Source organism: Argopecten irradians, chromosome 11 (assembly GCF_041381155.1).
Source record: "Argopecten irradians isolate NY chromosome 11, Ai_NY, whole genome shotgun sequence".
Taxonomy (NCBI): Eukaryota; Metazoa; Mollusca; class Bivalvia; order Pectinida; family Pectinidae; genus Argopecten; species Argopecten irradians.
In genome coordinates this window covers 21710703-21729815 of record NC_091144.1, presented here as the reverse complement: position 1 = coordinate 21729815, position 19113 = coordinate 21710703, and the positions used below count along the sequence as shown (strand labels likewise).

General features: G+C 35.1%; 2 protein-coding genes across 2 annotated transcripts; one reads left to right on the top strand and one right to left on the bottom strand.

Moving 5' to 3' along the window:
* Positions 1-4361: 4361 nt before the first annotated feature.
* Positions 4362-9694, top strand: LOC138335757 (uncharacterized). Its single transcript, XM_069284923.1, has 6 exons — positions 4362-4414; positions 5892-6125; positions 6309-6479; positions 7332-7407; positions 8053-8103; positions 9415-9694. The coding sequence occupies exons 1-6, from the start codon at positions 4375-4377 to the stop codon at positions 9446-9448; spliced, it is 606 nt and encodes a 201-aa protein (XP_069141024.1). The 5' UTR covers positions 4362-4374; the 3' UTR covers positions 9449-9694.
* A 6284-nt stretch (positions 9695-15978) lies between these two features.
* Positions 15979-18755, bottom strand: LOC138334477 (cytochrome P450 26B1-like). The gene is made up of 4 exons (XM_069283135.1): positions 18654-18755; positions 17459-17953; positions 16789-17178; positions 15979-16413 (listed from the first exon to the last, which is right to left on the bottom strand). Exons 1-4 carry the CDS (start codon positions 18753-18755, stop codon positions 16075-16077), a joined length of 1326 nt encoding a protein of 441 aa, XP_069139236.1. The 3' UTR covers positions 15979-16074.
* Positions 18756-19113: the final 358 nt, after the last annotated feature.

Sequence of the window (19113 nt, the reverse complement as noted above, 5' to 3'; positions counted from 1 at the left end):
TTTAATTATAAATGTAAAAAATCTTTTTAACGTGTACACGTGGAAAATAGGCTCGAAAGATGCCGAATCATTCCGAACTCTTCCGAACGTCGTCGCGACAATCTCGAAGTAACACGAGAGTTGTAAAACCAAGAGAAAATGTCAACAATTTTTCATAAACAAAATATGTGGTCGACCTCAGCAAACTGGATTTACAAAGAAATTAATTCCCGCTCATTACAATATTTGATACACACAATATTGAATTACGTTAATGCGTGTATTGGATGTTTCAAATACTCGCTCTGTGGACATACATATACATATACCAGCACGATTTGCTCATTTTAGCCAGAAGGAAAACGTAAACAAACACATGTGCGCTTACGCTAGTTACCTTGATCACCACGTGCAGGACGTGTGGACGTCAGTCACGTGATACGATTCGGAATTCCGACAAAACCCGAAGGTACTGAACATGGCGGTGATTGAAGGCGTTTTATTCAAAACCAGGAATATATGATTCCTAGATTTCGGCTCTCTTATAGGCTGACATATGGTTTTGGGGAGCTTAATCATTAAGTTACATGTCCATGTTCAAATATCAAATATTAAAGCGACATATCGTTACAATGAAAATTACCAGAAATACAACTTTAAAGTTAGAAGCTTTGTAATTTAAAGTTAAGAAAAAAAAACTTCAGTAATAGAATAATAGATGTATGGAATCATTTCTGCAACATATATAATAGATGCAGATACAGTATACAACTTTGAAGTAATGTAAATAAACACTGGAAAACATTGATAAACATGTACTAGTAATCGATCATTTCTTTATTTGTTTGTACATGTACATATATATATTGATGGAAGGGTATAGAGGCTTCCAGCCTACATCCATCAATTTCCTTAAAGATCCTAATAAATTTTATATTGTTTATGCGGTTAAGATAAGATTTATCGGACGAAATTTGAATTTACTGTCTGACAATGTCAACTGAGGACTCTAAATGCCATTCGGATTCTTCATTGTTTATAGACACGAGTTTCCTGTGAAAAACATCTCGCCTCGGAAACAAACCTGTTGTTTTACACTAATAACACAATATAGCCATATATCTATCGGCGTGCCATGATGCCACGTGCCCACGAGGAACTAATTATAATTGCCTCGTGTACATGCTGACCGCTGACCCGGCCCCCGGGCGTGTGCTACTCAAGATCAATGCCAATATAATGACAGTGCCGTGAAGGGTGCGGTATAAAACCACGGCCGCTCCCAGAATTAAACATCACACTCTCTGCAATATTTCAAAGTCTTCTATAAAATTGTATACATTTCTGTTAAAAATCATCGCAATTAAGAAGTTGACTTTTCTGGAAAAGAATATATCAAATAGTGGACTTGTATCATCAAAACGTGTACGTATATCACTATATATTATAGTTATAACCATGTTGAAGCACGTAGTGGACAGACCGGGGAACCAACAAAATGGTTCTATCACATTAAAAACAGGAATTAAGTTTCAAAGGACAAACGCGACATCATTACGAGGATCAATATCATCGCCACATATAAGGGTGACAGCCGGAATCGCAGAAAATGAACAGAATTACAACGGACTACACTTCCACGCCAAAATGTCGGACCGGAAACTCGCCGTGATAAGAAGAAGAGCGGAAACTCTTCGACAGAGGGATAGAGAGATCCGTGCACGTCTTGGGAAAGTCCGCGGCAATACCAAGGTAATAACAAAAAGTTCGTCGGCGAATCAAGTGTGTCTGGATGGCAAATCTGTATTCGATACCGGAAGTCAACAACCGGAAGTGTTTCCCGCTAAGGCCTCTAATAATATAATACTTATGCTAAAGCAAGAAACCAGAAGCGTTGATCACGAGAATCATGGCAGTCGTATCGCGGTGTGTGAAAATGAATCAACAGACGACATGATAAAGTTGGACATGGGAACCGGAAGTGACGTCATTGGAAATGAGAGGATGGAATGCGATACTGTGGGTAACGAGAATTCGACAATAGGAAGCAGACATGAGCACAGAGAGTTACGAATACCAGCTAAATACCAAATCCAGACAACCGACGATACATTTCGTGGAGATGAAGAGTTGAGTCGTCCTATGAAAAATATAGCAAATGCTAATGTCGAAAAGGAACTTTCCAGAACTCCCGTGATCAAGCTCAAGGCGTTTGTCGGAGAAAGGTTTCCACTGTCTTCAGCCAAATTCCCGAAATGTTCCAGATGTGTCAGAAATACAATCACTCCTAGACGTATTAAGAAACCGGAAATTAGCCTTCTTCGAGAGAGTGTTAGTTTCGCCGAACTTGTGTCCCCTATGAACCTTGGTGTCAGCCCGATGAGAATCAACAAACCTTATAAAAAGTCCCGATCGGAGTCCTCGCTAACCTCACATCTAGCTCGGACTGTGGCTTTTTCTAAGAAGAGGATTTCAAAGACGATTCTAAATGTGTTGAAGAAAGACTGACTCGCCAACGAACTGTGGTTACACCTATAATATGTGGTGCTACCATTTATAGTGAAGGTTTTGACTTTTTTTTGTGAAGAAGTGGACTGATTTATACATAACATACCCAGATATAATCGAATTTTATAAGTACAAGTACATCTGATGTATGTGCTTTCATAATACAAAAGAAATTTTGCCCTGTTAATACTTTAATGTACCTGTATATATAATGTGCTTTTATACCAATTATTAAATGACCTTGCTCTTTAATCTATATTTCAAGTTTTTGTTGTAATTTACTTCGTGCAATTATAGCTGACAAACGGCAATTGTCATGCCAGGTTTTCTTTTGCCTATTATTGGCGCATCTTACGTCAGATGCCCAGACAGAACTTTCATAAGCATTTACAAGAAAGATAAAATCTATTATACATTACGTATAAACAAACGAGATACATTGTATACATATTTTGGAGTGTATATGAAAATATTTGGTCACAATTGGTTTCACTCTCGGAATTAGTCATAGAGAGCCTGGCATCAATTTTACATTTGCGAAGCAATGCAAAACTTGTACTATCATTCAATTCTCTTGTTTGACACAACAAATGGTGTGACTTTCCATGAATGAATATCCTGAGAGTCCACATCCTACATATCCGATCTGGTATTCGAACGCTGGTCCTCTAGGTGTTATGCAAGTCAAAGTACGCCAAATGAGCTGCGAGTACATGAAATGAATTCTGTTACAACAAAATATTTTTGTCTTATTCAATTTTTCTTTAAAATGTTAAAATTTTATACATGTTTCTTTTCAAACTGTGTTATTGCAGATGTATATAGAAAATTGGGTTTAAGTAATTACATGTAATGATATATAAAAATGACTACATCGAAACTGCTTGTTTCTTTTTGAAAATAATTGTGAGATATAATTTGATTGTAACAGTGCATGCTTAACTAACATTAATACGAAAGGAAAACATACTGAAAAGTTGCTAAATGTTCGTGGGGTTTTAATTTCACTGAATTCGCAGATTCATCCGAAGTCGTGCACATAATCATACAAAATCGTTGTTTGACATAATTATCAGAGGATGTATTTTACAATCGTGAAATTGAACAATCATACAATATATAGTGACATCTGTGCAAACAGACAAACATATATCGATTATCAACGTAATCTAATAATGTTAGATGCTGATATTGAGGAATTTCTGATAGACAATTTTGACACGACATAATGATCCAAAGTGTCTCGTCCAACATTATATTGTTGAAGTATCATCAACGTTAAAAGTGATGAAAGTTTCCGCTATCTGTTTGGCCGTATGCGGCCTTTTATGAATTATCTGCTCGGACCGACTAGCTATAGGCTGTGTATGTTTCAGGGTTTTTAGGGTCAGAAGTCAGGCCTTCGGGCTAAAAGTCGGACATGCATATAATGTCGGTAATTACTTGTGACATATATTTCCAATTACAGGCATGTTTTGTGTGATGACAGCTTTTGTTTACAAACAAAAATATTAGCATCAAAGAATGTTATACACGGGAAATACTGAGCAGGAACGCGGGACACGAAAAGTCCTTTTTAGTGCGACACAAGTCCCATATTGATATACGTAAATAAAACAATGGAAAATAATCTAATCTATATAAAACAATTTCTACTCAAGACATCATATAAAACTCCTGGCTTACATGTTTATCTAAGTTCATTGAGCGCTAGCAAACCTACAGACATTGAGGTGGTAAAAATGGCGGTCATTTGATGTACAGGAGACCCCGAGTCGATGAAAAGTTGACGTGAACATACAGTGTTGTATATGGTCCCATGGCGTTATTGTGTATTCGCCGTGCATTAACAGTTTTGTACGAATTACAACAAAGGCGCCGAGAACAATGGAGTATCTCTTGGTCATATTAGGAGTTTCTGTTCTTAGTAAGTATTAAAGCTTATCTTTGTATGTTTGTTCATATTTACAGTATTATTATTAAACCAAATATATTTTTGATTTATTGCATTTTTTTGTTGCATCAATATCAAAAGAGGTTTGATCATACTAATGATATCACTGACGATGGTACGAAATGTAAGACTGCAAACAAGTTGTACTATGTTCATGACTTTTATTTACTAATGTACTCGTATTTTTGTTGGTAAGTTTACTATTTACGGAAAACGTTGTTATGATATTGAATAATCTGTGACCATCCATTTACATGTAGTAGTCGATGCATCAACTTGAAGTGAAAATTAAAAACGGAACCTACTGATGAAAGTTTATTGATGTGTGACTATTAAACAACAGCAGGGATAATACCTTAGTTGTGAAACATGGGGATTTGCTTCGTCATAAAATCTAGTATCACGTTTTATTATTTTCTCTGAAACATATTTTTATTGTATACTACCAACCTTATCGCAAAATCATTTAAGACTATGATATTCTGTTCGTTTAAACTAAATGTTATAATTAACGTTGATACCCAGATTGTGTGGATTTCTAAAAGTTATTTATGATAACAAAAACATTAAAGATGCTCCACCGCTGACAAATGGTATTTTTTCATTATCAAAAACAACAGCAGACGATTTAGTATTTTTATTCAGTTACAAAAGTTACTTACTTACACCCTTACCGTCATTGAAAAGTTTGAGCTTCTGGTTTTACTTCAAGTTAAATGTATAAAAATTAAACTAATTAATTGCATCTCGAAAAAATTCCGTTGCACTATATCCATATGGAATGAAGTACTGATTGCTCATGACCCAAAGGCAAAATAAATAATTTTATATAAATTTTTTGTGTTAATTAGACTTATGTATACACGATTAAACACTAATTATTGTTCAGATGATGAATATCATTTATGCTCTGTCGGCGGTAGAGCATCTTTAAGGTGACTTTTTTGTTCATATCAATAAAAAAGTGGAGAAGAGCAATAAATGATAACTTTAGAGTGAATGCCGTACATCAACACTTTCACGTTGGCAGACATTTTGTTTAAGTTTATTATTGAAACATTACGTTCAGTGACAGAGAGTAAAACAGATAGAAGTTGTGAAATAAAAAACAAAAAACATCTGTATTTTTAGCACATTGGAGACGCATTTGAAATAGTAATGTGTAAATGCATTACTGTATTTTTTAATTTCATATATAAATGTTACGTTACAGTGTTAAAAAGGAATTTCGATGTGAAAAAATTACCAATCTCTAACTAAATAAAAATTAACTCGTTACCAAGTACAAGCGCAGACACGACAGAGAAATTAGAGGTCTATAACGTTAACTCCACCATATCGAAAGTTCGCGATCGGTTTGTACGAGTTGAAGGACACACAAACAGGAATGGATGCATGGGGACTATTAAGTTGTCGTCACGTATTTTTGTTTTATTATATTCTGTTTCAGATCTAATAGGCACCGGGGCAGCACAGTCTAACAATGTAAGTGGTGTTTCACAACCGGAGTCACCAGGAGTTATCGCCCCTCCCCCTCATCCTCCTCCTCATCCTCATCATCATTCTGGTACAGCCAGGAAAGTCAAACGAGCCCATGGGTCTGTAACAGACATCCCCGAGGAACGTGAAATCGGGGAGGACGTGACGACTGTACGGGGTGGAATCCCACAGCCGACACCAGCTGGTAGGGTGATAACGCTAAATCTCTATGAAAAATATTTTGAATTATTTGTTTTATCTGGTGACTTTCTTAGGAAAGATGGCATGTATAGTGACCCCTGTGGAGCAAATCCATACATGAAATGACGTTTTGTCAATTTTTCATGAGAATTTTCATTCAATATCATTCATTTTTTTACATTTCCAGAGGATCCCGTGGAACAACACGATCTCAGCCCAAGCGCGGGAATACATACAACGCCACCTATGAACGTGCACGCATCCACGTACGCGTTCCACCATGCAGGAACGACAATGTCATACTTCGATCAGCACTACACTACAACAGAGGAGGTTGAGCCGGAGGACCAGTTACCAGGTATGTAGGACCAGTAACCAGGTTTGTAGGACCAACTACAAAGTTTGTAGGACCAGGAACCAGGTGTGTAGGACCAGTTACCAGGTATGTAGGACCAGTTACTAGGTGTGTAGGACCAGTTACCAGGTTTGTAGGACCAGCTACCAGGTTTGTAGGACCAGTTACCGGGTTTGTAGGACCTGTTACCAGATGTGTAGGACCAGTTACCAGGTGTGTAGGACCAGTTACCAGGTTTGTATGGATGATTCATTATAAAATGGAGACAAAAAGGATTCAGTCTGTGGACTTTTGAATTCGTCATTATCTGGTTGTCGCTATATATTTCGTGTACCATGTACGTGAAAATTGCCTTACAATTACCTGCTACACCCGTTGCATGTGATCGTAAAAGACTGTCTCATCCTGTCTCACTTTCTCCAGATTTCTAACGTCTCCATTGACATAACCTCACGTATGGATTTGCGTTGAACGCTTACCCTTGTTAGGAATGCTTTGGGTTATGTTCCTTGGCCAAGACAAACCATAGTCTGTAAAATTGCGCTTCTGCGTTCGTTTAGCGTTTAGCATAAAAGAAGTGAGACAACTGGTTTGTACGTAGCCAGCGCTGTTTCACCCGGCTGGGATGTGTTGTTCCGTATATCTGACAGAATTTGACAACACTATAAAAAGGGAAGAAGTTCCATTTTTACAAGGAGAGAAAACACTAACATACCGCAGTCTCCCAAACACACAGACTACCATCACACGCAGCACATTAAGGGGATACGTTCTATGAATTACCTTAGCTGTTAATAGGACATTAAGATCAGCCAACCAATCAATGGACGATCATACTCTATCTTCTTCTTACAGGAACCGGAAACTGTGTAGAGTTCGACGACATCACCAAGGAACATCACGTCATTATCAGACATGAAAACTGTGAAATGTGAGTGATGGAGTTTATTTCTGATACACTTCTAATATCGTAACCCATCACACTTAAACCAACTTTAGCCACCATTGTCTAGACTTTTATCTTACTGGGTACCCCATTAAGTATGTTGCATATGTGCTCTATAATTGAATTATCACAAATTATTTAGCCAAAAGTATTTTGAATGCGAAATACCCGCATTTTAAAATGTAATACTTGCAATAGATAACTGTATTGAAACTAATGGAACATTTCACATTATTTAATTAAAGACGTCTTTATGACATGTATTTACCGTGTTGATAATCATTATGACAAAATAATGTATACTTTAGCAAAATCTTATTTATTTTTATTTTTATCATATCCATTAAAACTTAAGATTGCATATCTTTATATTTCAAAGTTTGGTTTTTATAACTCACATATCTGAAATGTTAATATTATTAGTACCTTGAACCTACAACATAAACTACTATACTCCCTTCACTATTTTGAGGACTACAAATATTCCTCCGCAATTGGTGCTCAATGTCAAACGTATTTGTGTACACACTATTACTATGTAAACATATGCATATATGCTATGTTTATAGCTGATACAACGAAATAGCATTTACTGCAATATTTGTCTAATGTAATGTTACGTCCTTTCAGATTTATATCTCATGACGATTCCATACGTTGGTTTGGAGAGCCAGGATTAAGGTGAGGGCTAACGAGAGAAACACGTCAAAAACAAACTGTTGACTGGTTTGGCGTACTAGGTTTGACGTCCTATATAGTACTAGTGTTAGTTAAGGACGACCCCATCTGTATGGAATGGGTAGGATGTGTGAACCTCTGTTAAGGGAGGATGCGATATATTTGTGTTGTGTCTCCTTGTAATAGTGAAAGTTTTGCCCTTTTTATAGTGTTATCTGACTGAATTATGCCGCCGGAGATAACGATCAACACACTCCATTACTTAATTACATTATACTAATAATGGGTAAAACTCTGGCCAGTCAGCCCACTTCCGTTATGACGAACGCTCAAACTGAAGGTCAAATGTGAGGCAGTGTCAAGAGAGACGTTATAAAAATATGACGGAAAGACAAGAAAATGATGTCATTGACTAATAATATCTTTCATCACCTATGGGTTGAGATCTCCTGTCTCATCCCTATGAGGGTAAATGATTCTTTTTCTTTTGCTCTCTGCAACACTTTTTGTCTTTCTCTCGTGCAAGTTTAAAATAGAAAAAATCTCACACCCGTAAAATTGCGGATATCTATATCCAGGGTAAGAGAATTATTGATATGGCATTATAGATAGATGTATTTGACGTCATGCTAAAATGACGCTTGTTGTATATTATAAAATGTAAGGAAAGGTGATATCGTGCTAAGGTTTATAAGTTGAGACTCTTGTTGATCATGTGACCATTAAAGCATTATAACGACCCCTTTAATTGATCAAAAGTAAAATTAGGACGTCCTAAAGCCTCTCCGGTCAAAGAGATATCATTCAATTAAGTTAGTTTTTGTAAGCATGTTGCTATGTAAATCTTTATGGAACACTCAAATGCCCACTTCCTTTCCGAAACAGCTTTTGATTTTTGAAACTTAAATGTAAAACGAGATTCATAATTTCATAGAGTCGCAAAAGTTATTAACTTAACGTTAATACTACAGTTATTATCACCTTCTGAACAATTTAACCAAACTAAATCAAATTTTAGTTTTCTTATGCTTACCGCGTGACTGAGCCAGATGGCAAAACAGTTAAATGAATCTTCACTGTTAACACATTGTAGAGTATGCAGGGAATCTTGCATTTGTTTGATGCTGTGATCTCATCTTAGGCCATCGATAGTAATTTACTTGTGTTATTTTTGCTTTTAAGATACTTCATGGGTTTTTTTGGGACAGATAGTGGGCGTTTAAGATGTAAAACTGTTTACTTTTTTCATTCTGTTTCAATGATGCATTATATAGGTATGTTTTCTAACTCTAATCGTGTACATTTATATTTCAGTCCACCCTCTGTATACGTCAGAAACTTTGTGTGACCGGGTGAAATCTACAAAATAAAACGCCTGATGTTTGGAGAAACAGAACGAAATGTCTTTCGAGCAAACAAGCTATAATTTGTCACTTTCTTTGATTTCAAACTGTTTACACCAAGTGATATTGTATTTAGATAAATAACTATACAATGCTAGTATTAACGGCTAATGTCATCAGTGATAGGCGCCTTTTATTGTGGAAGATTACGATTTGTTGATCAAGATTAATAAACTAGTAAAAAATATTTATTTCTACCAGAGTTTTGTCCCTTTTCTAGTTTCGAGCTTTTCAATAAAGAGGGTAGAAGACTGGCCTTTTTAAACAATCCAGGACAGTGGCGACCCACTTTAGAAAAATCTAAAACTTCCATGTACAATATAATGTTATTTTTTAAACTAAAAGAATGAAATTTAAATCTTGGAGGTTATAGTTGTGTATCCATCAAAAAATTCAATTTCATTGGTCATATCTTAAAGATATAATTTTGTTTGCCCATCAACTATAGAAAATCTAACCTTTTTATGTATAACATATTCTTAAATTCTTAAACTAAAATAATCCAGTTTTGCTTGTAGCAGGGATTTTAATTGGCTTAAAAATTTACTTTATCAGCCCATAAAGGAAAAAAATGGCGTCGCTGTTTGTAACGTTGGTTCTGATTGGCTGAGACAACAGCGTAATGATTTCATAGACAAAAGAGTCCCAAAATGAATTTTAAATTTTGAAGAGATTATCTATTGTGATCGAATTCTAAGGATTAATTTGAATATATTTTTAATATGGAAATATAACACAAAAATCTAAGTGTAAACTCGTATTTTTGCGTTATCTCTCCATAACATAAAAAAAAATCTATTCATGTTAATCTTTAAATAATAAAATCCCATGCTGAAGTTTGTAGTTGTGTATTTGGCCATCAATAAATCAAATTCCATTGATCATATTTTAAAGATATAAGTTCTGTTGGCCCAAGTATGAATTACGGTCAATTGACCTTTGTTCGAACCCAAGTTTTTGCATAAAATGTGTGACATCGAATCTATTTTTTCTCTGTAGGTTGTATGGGGAATACAATTTTTATCATGTCTGTATGTGTCACACACAGATGAGGTGGTGATGTAAGCATTGATGAGACCGATCAGACAACTTAAATTTTTTGTATCATACCAAAGTTCATTATCCTTTATTTTCAGGTGTCTGGGAACTCGATCAGATTTCTAATGTACTTTGTGTGCATGTTAAGTAAAAGTTCCACTACGATCCATTCATTATACGAATAAACTAAATAAACGCTAGAGTGACAACATGCATAATGGAAGCCAACGTTTTAGGCCAATTGATGGTTGAGATTTATAAGTATAAGTAGTATAGACTGTGTGTGGAACACAAACATCCAAACATAAATATATAATGCATTGTACTTATGGGACAAGGAAGTAATTCCAACCGTGTGGACTAAACAAAATTGTCAAATTTTCGTTTCGAGGCGATCTGCCCCTTTATGAAGACATACAAAACGAACACGATACATAATAGGATACGAACAGTAATGCGGGACAAAGTAGACAAATAGTATAATGCATTGTACTTACTCATTATAAACATATTTTCCGCTGTCTCGGTATTGCATTGATCTTTACTACTACGTTATTTCATGCGAAATTTCAAAATGAATCATATACTAAATGTGAAATTTAAGTGATGACAGAATGGTGATTTCGAACTATTTTGAACTATATGTTCTTTATTTCAAAAACCTTTCTTTAAATTTTGTATGAAGAAAATACTAATAGCGTTGACGTATAAACGTGTAATTTCGTGGGGAGATAATTTCGCGATTTCGTTGGAGACACATTATTTTATTAGTGACATCAAAAATCAACTCGAGAAATAATAAGTGATGGGCTATATATACATTGTACCACTACTCTTTTATTTACATAATTATGCTTATGTCATTGCGTTTAAATTACCGTAAATGAATACAAACCTAGTGCCAGGCAAGATTACATTTGCAGTTTTAATTCACGTTTCGATTGTTGCATTATTATAATCTAATGTAATAAACATACGTTGCTTACTTTTGATCTTTCACGATTTGGCTTTGATTTCGCAGTAAAAACGTTTCTGGTCTTGTAGACTGATCATTCAAAGGTTGATCGATTTCAAATAAATAATAAAGCGATGTTATTTAACTTATACAATTATTTGATATCAACAAAAAGAAGATGTTACTGTAATAAACAATAGATTTAATCACAGACACTCTTATACAGTACATCTTATTGAAAGGCAAGGCTAGGAGCAAACGATACTCAAGTTACGTATATATAAACAGATCGAACATACAGTACTTGCATTTTCTGAACTTTTCTGAGCTATATCTTTCGTCTTTGCATGCAGTATATATATCATACACATATACGGTAAACAACACGGTTGTCTCACCCGAACAACGCAATGGAAGTCATGGCCAAAGTTTGTATCTATAACGCAGTCACAGGCGTGTACCTTTTTATCAGATATGTTTACAGACTCTGTTTATAACAGCTGTACCATAAATATACTCCTCGGGTGAAAATCAAATATGGCGGCACCTTGACAGCGATTCTTAGCCATTCCTTATAGATTATTGATATTGAAATTGTTATAGCATAATCTTAAACATATGACAGTTATCATTGTTATTATTATCTAAAACCATCTTTAACGTTCAACAGGCGGATTATACTGTGTACCACACTGACTACGGTAGTTACATGTACCAAAGTAGCAACCAACATTAAATTCGAAACTCGACAACGAACATGCGAAGGTAGATTAATCATATAAATATATGAATTGAACAGCGCTTTTATCGCGTCAACGGTGTTGTGAACGCAATAGGATATATATTACATATTCAATGTTGCGCGCGATCCGTTTCTATTGCATTGAAGATTGGTAATAGGAGATTTCAGAAAAGATGGCGTGACGTCACAGAAAATTTACATCCGGGTCCTCAAAGGTACAAACACGGTATGGCGACTAATAAAAACAATAACAGATACGTACATCCCTGATACACAATCGATACGTTGACAAAAGTATACACTTTCATACTTGCAAATTCTGATTTCAAAATAGTTTCTTATTGTTTCAGAGGTTACAGACATTTATATTTACAATTGTTTATTGCTAAATATATTTGTTTAGATTTAGTGTTGAAGCCAGCTTGCGAAGCGGTGCCGGGCCGTCACACGTACCCGCTTTTTGTTCACACGTAGAAATCCATGTTGTGAAAAAGTTATGAATAAATAATTGATTTCAATGTATCATATTTCTGTTATACACGAAAAATCTGTTCATAACACTATTTAATATAAATATAACGAAATGTGAACCACCTGGCCAGACCTCGGCCGCTCGTGCATTGCTTCGCTGGTAGATCACCTCGGGCAACAGCCGATAGTTGGGAAATTAATAATATTTATACGTAATTACCAACGTATATCTCAATAAGTACTTGTAAAATATATATATATATTTCGTTATTTCCCATGTATATATTATTTTAAATGAATGTTATAAACCACCGTTACACATAAATGAAGATATACATGTATGTGTACGTAGACGTACAGTATGGCTGCCGATATCTCGAAAAATAAAATAGTGAAATCGTTCAATTTCATGAGTTTATTTTTTATTTTTTAATCACTTTTATTCCATGTGCCGTTATGTGAAGTCCCAAATTGAGGTGATATTACTTTTAAATAATTTGAATACATGTTAGATAGACTACATTTAGATTTATGAATATAGCTACAATGTAGATCGTACTTACTATAAATGCCGACCAGGACACATTGCGCATGGCTTTGAGAATTCTAAAATACTCGAAGTTTTGTTTAAAAATATGATAAAAAGTAACTATAAAATGACTCATTTGAATGTTATAAACTAAATCTCAAAATTTCTAACGAAAAAGTTAACCAGAATACATAATTTTGTGACTATGAAAAATCACGAAATTCGGGATCTCGGCAGCACTGTACGTAATGGCTGCAGTGCGCTTGGGGTATCTACGAAGGCAAATTTTCATTTGGTCATAATCACACATCGTAAGGTGTTTTATTAAGTAAGACTTAGAAAACAGTAATTGCTTATTAAAATATCGGTATAATATTTGGGGAAACTTGGAATTTAATTTGTAGTTTCTGTCAATTTTGTAACTTCTGTCAATGTTTATACGTAGGTCTAATGGCGGCCGTGTTTTTTTCTCGTGGCGGTAGAAAATGGAGTATAAACGGGGTAAATTATATAAATACCAGATGTTTATATCTAAATATTATTGTTAAATATTTTTATTTACCCTTTTTATAATTAAAATAACGCAATAGTTCTCGGATTGTCGTACTATTTATTAGAATAAAATGTAAACAAACATCGCAAGCGGCTGTTTTCCCTCTATGTTTATGTGTAGATATACGGAGTTGTACCTTTGAGCGCCCGGATGTACCTTTGTGTGACGTCATCGCCATCTTTTCTGAAATCTCCTATTAACATTTCTTATTTGTCAAAATGTCTCAGTTATTTTATTTCTGAAGCTAGCTCCAATTAAGATCAAAACTTTCAACTATTCACAGAGAATTCAACTACATCGGGTTAAGTTTAATGAAGAATGAGAGGTTGTTTATGGTCGACATAAACCCCTTTTTCCTTTGTGCTTTGATGTTAGATTCGTTCTTTGCTTCTTAATATATGTTGCCAAGAGTACCATTATTACAAGGAGACACAACACGGTATACTGAATAGTTGTTAAATTTCGCAGGTATAAAATTTCGCGTTTAACTTATTCGCGAGGTTTTATTTTCACGAATTATCTTTCTAGCCTTCTAGTCCCATTGTTAAGACAGACAATAATATGTAAAACCAACGATTTTGATGAATTTAGAGAGGTATTGAAATTTGGATAGATTGACGAATTCAGCAAAAGTAAAACTACATTACCAACCATATAGTACATTTGTATCAACAAACAAACAGAAGCTGACTCAATACAATGCGCACAGGAGAGGCCGCCATCTAATTACCCTTGCTGCCAAACTAAACCTTGTGTTGCCGTAGTCGCCATGCTATTACATAAGAAAATTTCAACTTAACTCGGATATGTCTTTAAAGTGTCATAATGGCAACTGTTATTTGTCCGCAGCTCGTATAGAACATTTGGTATTAGTCTTCGTATGGTAATTTTGGGTTCTCTGTATAAGTATACAGTTTATAAATACTTATTTTTTAACAGTTTTGTAGTATCTAAGTTATTTCTTCATGCAAGCAGAACAAAAATGTCTGAAAAGTCTTAATTGCACATATCAATAGAATGGATACTTCTAGTTCAATTGAAGACGTTAGAATGGATTTCACAGCTCCCAGCCTATATAAAAGTCAAAGGTCTTCGTCCTCTGTATACTTAGTACCATAGTCCCCATTGGAAACGTTATGAACGTTAACGCTCCTTCTTTGTACAGGGGAGGCGAACGTCATTGCAAATAAAGAACGGAACGTATGTCTCATCAACTTAGTCAAAGTCCGTCAAATGCTGACATGTTTTGATACAAAAGAATTCAATTAGATAAACACAAGTAAAGAAATCAGATAAAGAGTTTCAAATATTTTATTAGTATAAAAATAAAGATGAATATCACACCGGTACGAGATTCATGTTTCATAAAATTATGTTAGAGTGAAACGTGAAAATGATTCGTCCTACTGTTTACATGGCTTCTTAATAAATCACATTTACATTCATCTACATGTTTTACATTCAATAATCAATGAATCATACTTATATTACATTTATCAATCAGGTTCACTTTAACACACTCAAATCAATCATGTCAACCAATGAAACACTTAAATTACATTTATCAATCAATGAAAATCTTACATCAGCTTTATCACCAATGGAACATCTATATCACATTTAAAATAGCAATGAATTGAATGATTTCTAGATTTATGGCACAACCAAACGTATTAAATGCAATTTCCATTTCAAATATTTACAATGTATGTATCAGGTATCAAACGATTACGCAATGTTGTACAGAGTACAAACAACGTTTACATTACGTTGTATGATTGATAAAATGTATCAATTTTAAAAAGATTTTATCTTAATTATTCCCTCTTTGTGTATTACAGAGTTAGCTCCCATGGGGGTAGGTATCGATTGTTAAGTCATTATTTTGTGAGCACAATTCACGTCGTTTTCTCGGAAAAGGATGGCGTTACGCTCGCAAACACATGACGTCACAATCAATACCTACCAGTATGGACAAATAACTCTGTAATATGCAAATAAAGAATAGATTGCACCCTTTAGCATATAAAAATAAAAAAAGGTTTGTGCAACTGAATGCCTTATTTACATGTAGTTATTGACTGGATATCACATACATGACTTCGCCTATGATTTATTACTAGACTTTGTCTGTGTTCTGTCGGCATCTATTCATAAGTGATTATGCCATTGTAGAAAAATTCGTAATACCGTGTTGAGATTTCTCTAAAATATTTTTACAATGATCCCAGTCCACTTTAGATTACCAAACATATCACCGGTATCAGTTTATTATCACATGAGTTAATGAGATTTGTCCACTTCACCGAAACATGCCAGCAGAGGTTTTTTCGGTTTTGGAGCTGGGAAAAGGTCAAGTTCTGGGTATTTTGTATTAAAGTTCCATGTATATCTGTCACAAAGTTCACGGGTAAACAGTTTAAGAACTGCCATAGCATAATTCTTCCCTGGGCATATTCGGAGTCCACCTCCAAATGTAAGGAATGATGTCCTATTGTCACCCTCGACTGGCTTCAGCCATCGGTCAGGGTTGAACTCTGTCGGGTCAGTAAGTGTGACGTCATTTTCATGAGTGTCCCGAAACCCGCAGACCACTGTCCAGTTTTTAGGAAGTGTGTAACCCTGAAAGATATCAAGGGAGACAACCATTAGTGAAAATAGAAAAAGTATATATTTACATATCATGACAATTGACAAAGACTACGGAAGTGTATTAGGCTCACATAGGAAAATGTTTTTCAGGATAACGAAAATGTTTTATATGGCGAAATAATTATCTGGTGGCCGTCAGATACTTAAGTGGCGGCCGCCAAATAAAACATTTCGGTTATCCTAAAAAATATTTTCCTATGTAAGCCTAATACGCTTCCGTAAAAGACGGCACTTGCATTTCATATATCATTATATTTGCCAATTTTAGATCTAAAAATTATTTTATACGGAGATTGATATAAAAATGTATGTTCTCTACAATGATAACAATGAGGTAACACTTACATCCATGACAACTGGCTTGATCATTTTCCGATAAGCTCCACCAACAGGGGGCGTTGTTCGTAAAGCTTCCTTTACCACACAATCTACATAACTCGGCCCTGAGAAGTTACCACTGCTTTGTTTTTCGAGATCCTCACGTATTTTCTGTAAAACCACTGGGTTCCGAGTAAGGTGGTACACGATGACAAACGCTCCACTACTGACGGTCTCACTTGCGTTCCACATCAGTTCAACAATGGCGTCTAGTAACTTGTCATCACCGGGGTTCGCTTGTTCGGCAAGGTCAGCACCGTAAGCCTGTAGCACGGATGGAAGTTCGCTTACTTCTCCTTCTTTCTCTTTTAAGATGGAAGCAAAGATTTTCTTAAGTTCTTTTTTCGCAGCAAGCCCCTGTAAAACATCAATAATTTAAATCAGTATAGTGAAACAGTATACGAGTTCAAAGTGATATTATCAACACTAAAACGTGCATCTGTAACTAGCATTTGACTTATATTTACTTCCAGATATTTGCAAAATTCTGGTAATACTGCAAACATGCATTCTTTTCCCGAAATCACTTAAAATATATTATATAAATAGTGAAAACACTTAGACTTAGCTGGGTTTTCACGCCAAACTATTGCCACTAACAAGTCTAATCTATGTTTAATTGAAGTTACATACTAACCTTATACAAGCCAAATCCTGGTAGGTTGATTGGCAATGAGAAGATATTATCAGTGAAGGTTTGGTACAGTTCTTTGATTCTGCCATTTTTATCAATTGGTAACTTCATGTCCACTAGAAACTTTGCTGCCATTTCTGTAAACAGGGCTCTTATCTCAAGATAAATGTCAACGGAAGGCTCCCCACACCATCTCTGTATATGTTCATTGATGAGATCCACAAATCCACTTTGGTGTTTTCTAAGGAATTCCGGAGACAGATACTTCATCAATTGGACCTTGCGACTCTTGTGTAGGACGCCATTGGACATACTCAAAGCATTGGGTCCGAGGAGTGTCCGAATGGATGTTGGATAGCTTGATTCCACAGTTTTGTTCTCGCCTTGTAGTATCTCTCGGACGTTTTTGTTACCAGTTACCCGGATGACTGGGTTTCCTAGGAGATGCGTTTTGAATATTCTACCATACAATCTCCGTCTCTCTCGGAAAAAGTTAGCCTGGAAACAATAAAATGTGTTATCTTTACTTTATGCATTTATGACACAAGATATATGTCAAAATATCAATTATCGTTGATAGGTTTGTACATGGATAGTTTGTAGATTGCATTCATCGTTATGTAGTAAATATATATGTAAGATATTGAAATTAATATTAGTTATTAGAACATCATTGCAGTAATGTGATCTTGCATCTCCAAACGGTTTGGACAATTTGTTTAAGCTAACATTTCAAGTTCGACTTTGATGCATTTTATCATCGTCAATAATAAACCAGCTATATTTACACTATACATTTTGAACGTTTTTAATTTAAACATCACATATAATTGGTATTAGTTTTGCATTCTCTGGTGACTATTGTTACCGTGTAAACTAACTACCTCCAAATTATTTTATTTAATGTAAATTTGTTTTTTTTAAATTCACTTTCATGTTTTTCTCCGTTTTCGAAACATATTCTTTGAGTTATTTTGATAACGATACGTTCTAACATAGAAAACTGCAAAGTAATAATTCTATATTAACAGTTTAGCAGAAAGATTGAAAAAAATATTAAAACATAAAGTTTGTTAACGACGTAAAAAGTAAAGTTTTAGTACTTTTATTAGTGATAATAAATGCTTAGAGCGATATTTAACAGACCGCCTAACCTAACAATGCTTTGTAACACATGTAACGAGTTCAACACACTCACCTTCTGCATTGCAAGCTGCACAGTTTCTCCTATTAATGGCCAGCCCAAAGATCCCGGGGGTAGGGGCGCTGATACCACATCGTCAACATTTCCTGACGTCATATATTTGACGAGAAGGAAAACAAAAAGAAATATTAAAACCACTGTTTCCAACATATTGATATTGTTTACTTTGATTAAACGATCTTGTGAACTTCTCAGTAAGTTCTTTACACTGTCTGAATACCAAAATGTTTTAGCTCTGATTAGCTCCGTACTTAGTGCTAGACTTTAGGAAACTAGATTAAATGGTTGGAACTTACCTCTATTTATACAAAACCATGTCTGATATTGAAACTTCGATTTACGTGTACTGGTACGTCATAGGAAGCTAGAGGTCATCAACATCCACGGATGAACTGTGGCGTCGAGTAAACGACCTGTAGTTCATACGCTCGCTAGGCTTCTAAAGCATTAGTGT

Coding starts and splice junctions, on each gene's coding strand:
- LOC138335757 (XM_069284923.1), top strand. CDS start 4,375: ATGGAGTATCTCTTGGTCATATTAGGAGTTTCTGTTCTTA. Junction 6,126..6,308: donor CCCACAGCCGACACCAGCTG/GTAGGGTGATAA, acceptor TTACATTTCCAG/AGGATCCCGTGGAACAACAC. Junction 8,104..9,414: donor TTTGGAGAGCCAGGATTAAG/GTGAGGGCTAAC, acceptor TTTATATTTCAG/TCCACCCTCTGTATACGTCA.
- LOC138334477 (XM_069283135.1), bottom strand. CDS start 18,755: ATGACGTCAGGAAATGTTGACGATGTGGTATCAGCGCCCCTACCCCCG. Junction 17,954..18,653: donor TGCAGCTTGCAATGCAGAAG/GTGAGTGTGTTG, acceptor TATTGTTTCCAG/GCTAACTTTTTCCGAGAGAG. Junction 17,179..17,458: donor CAGGATTTGGCTTGTATAAG/GTTAGTATGTAA, acceptor GATGTTTTACAG/GGGCTTGCTGCGAAAAAAGA.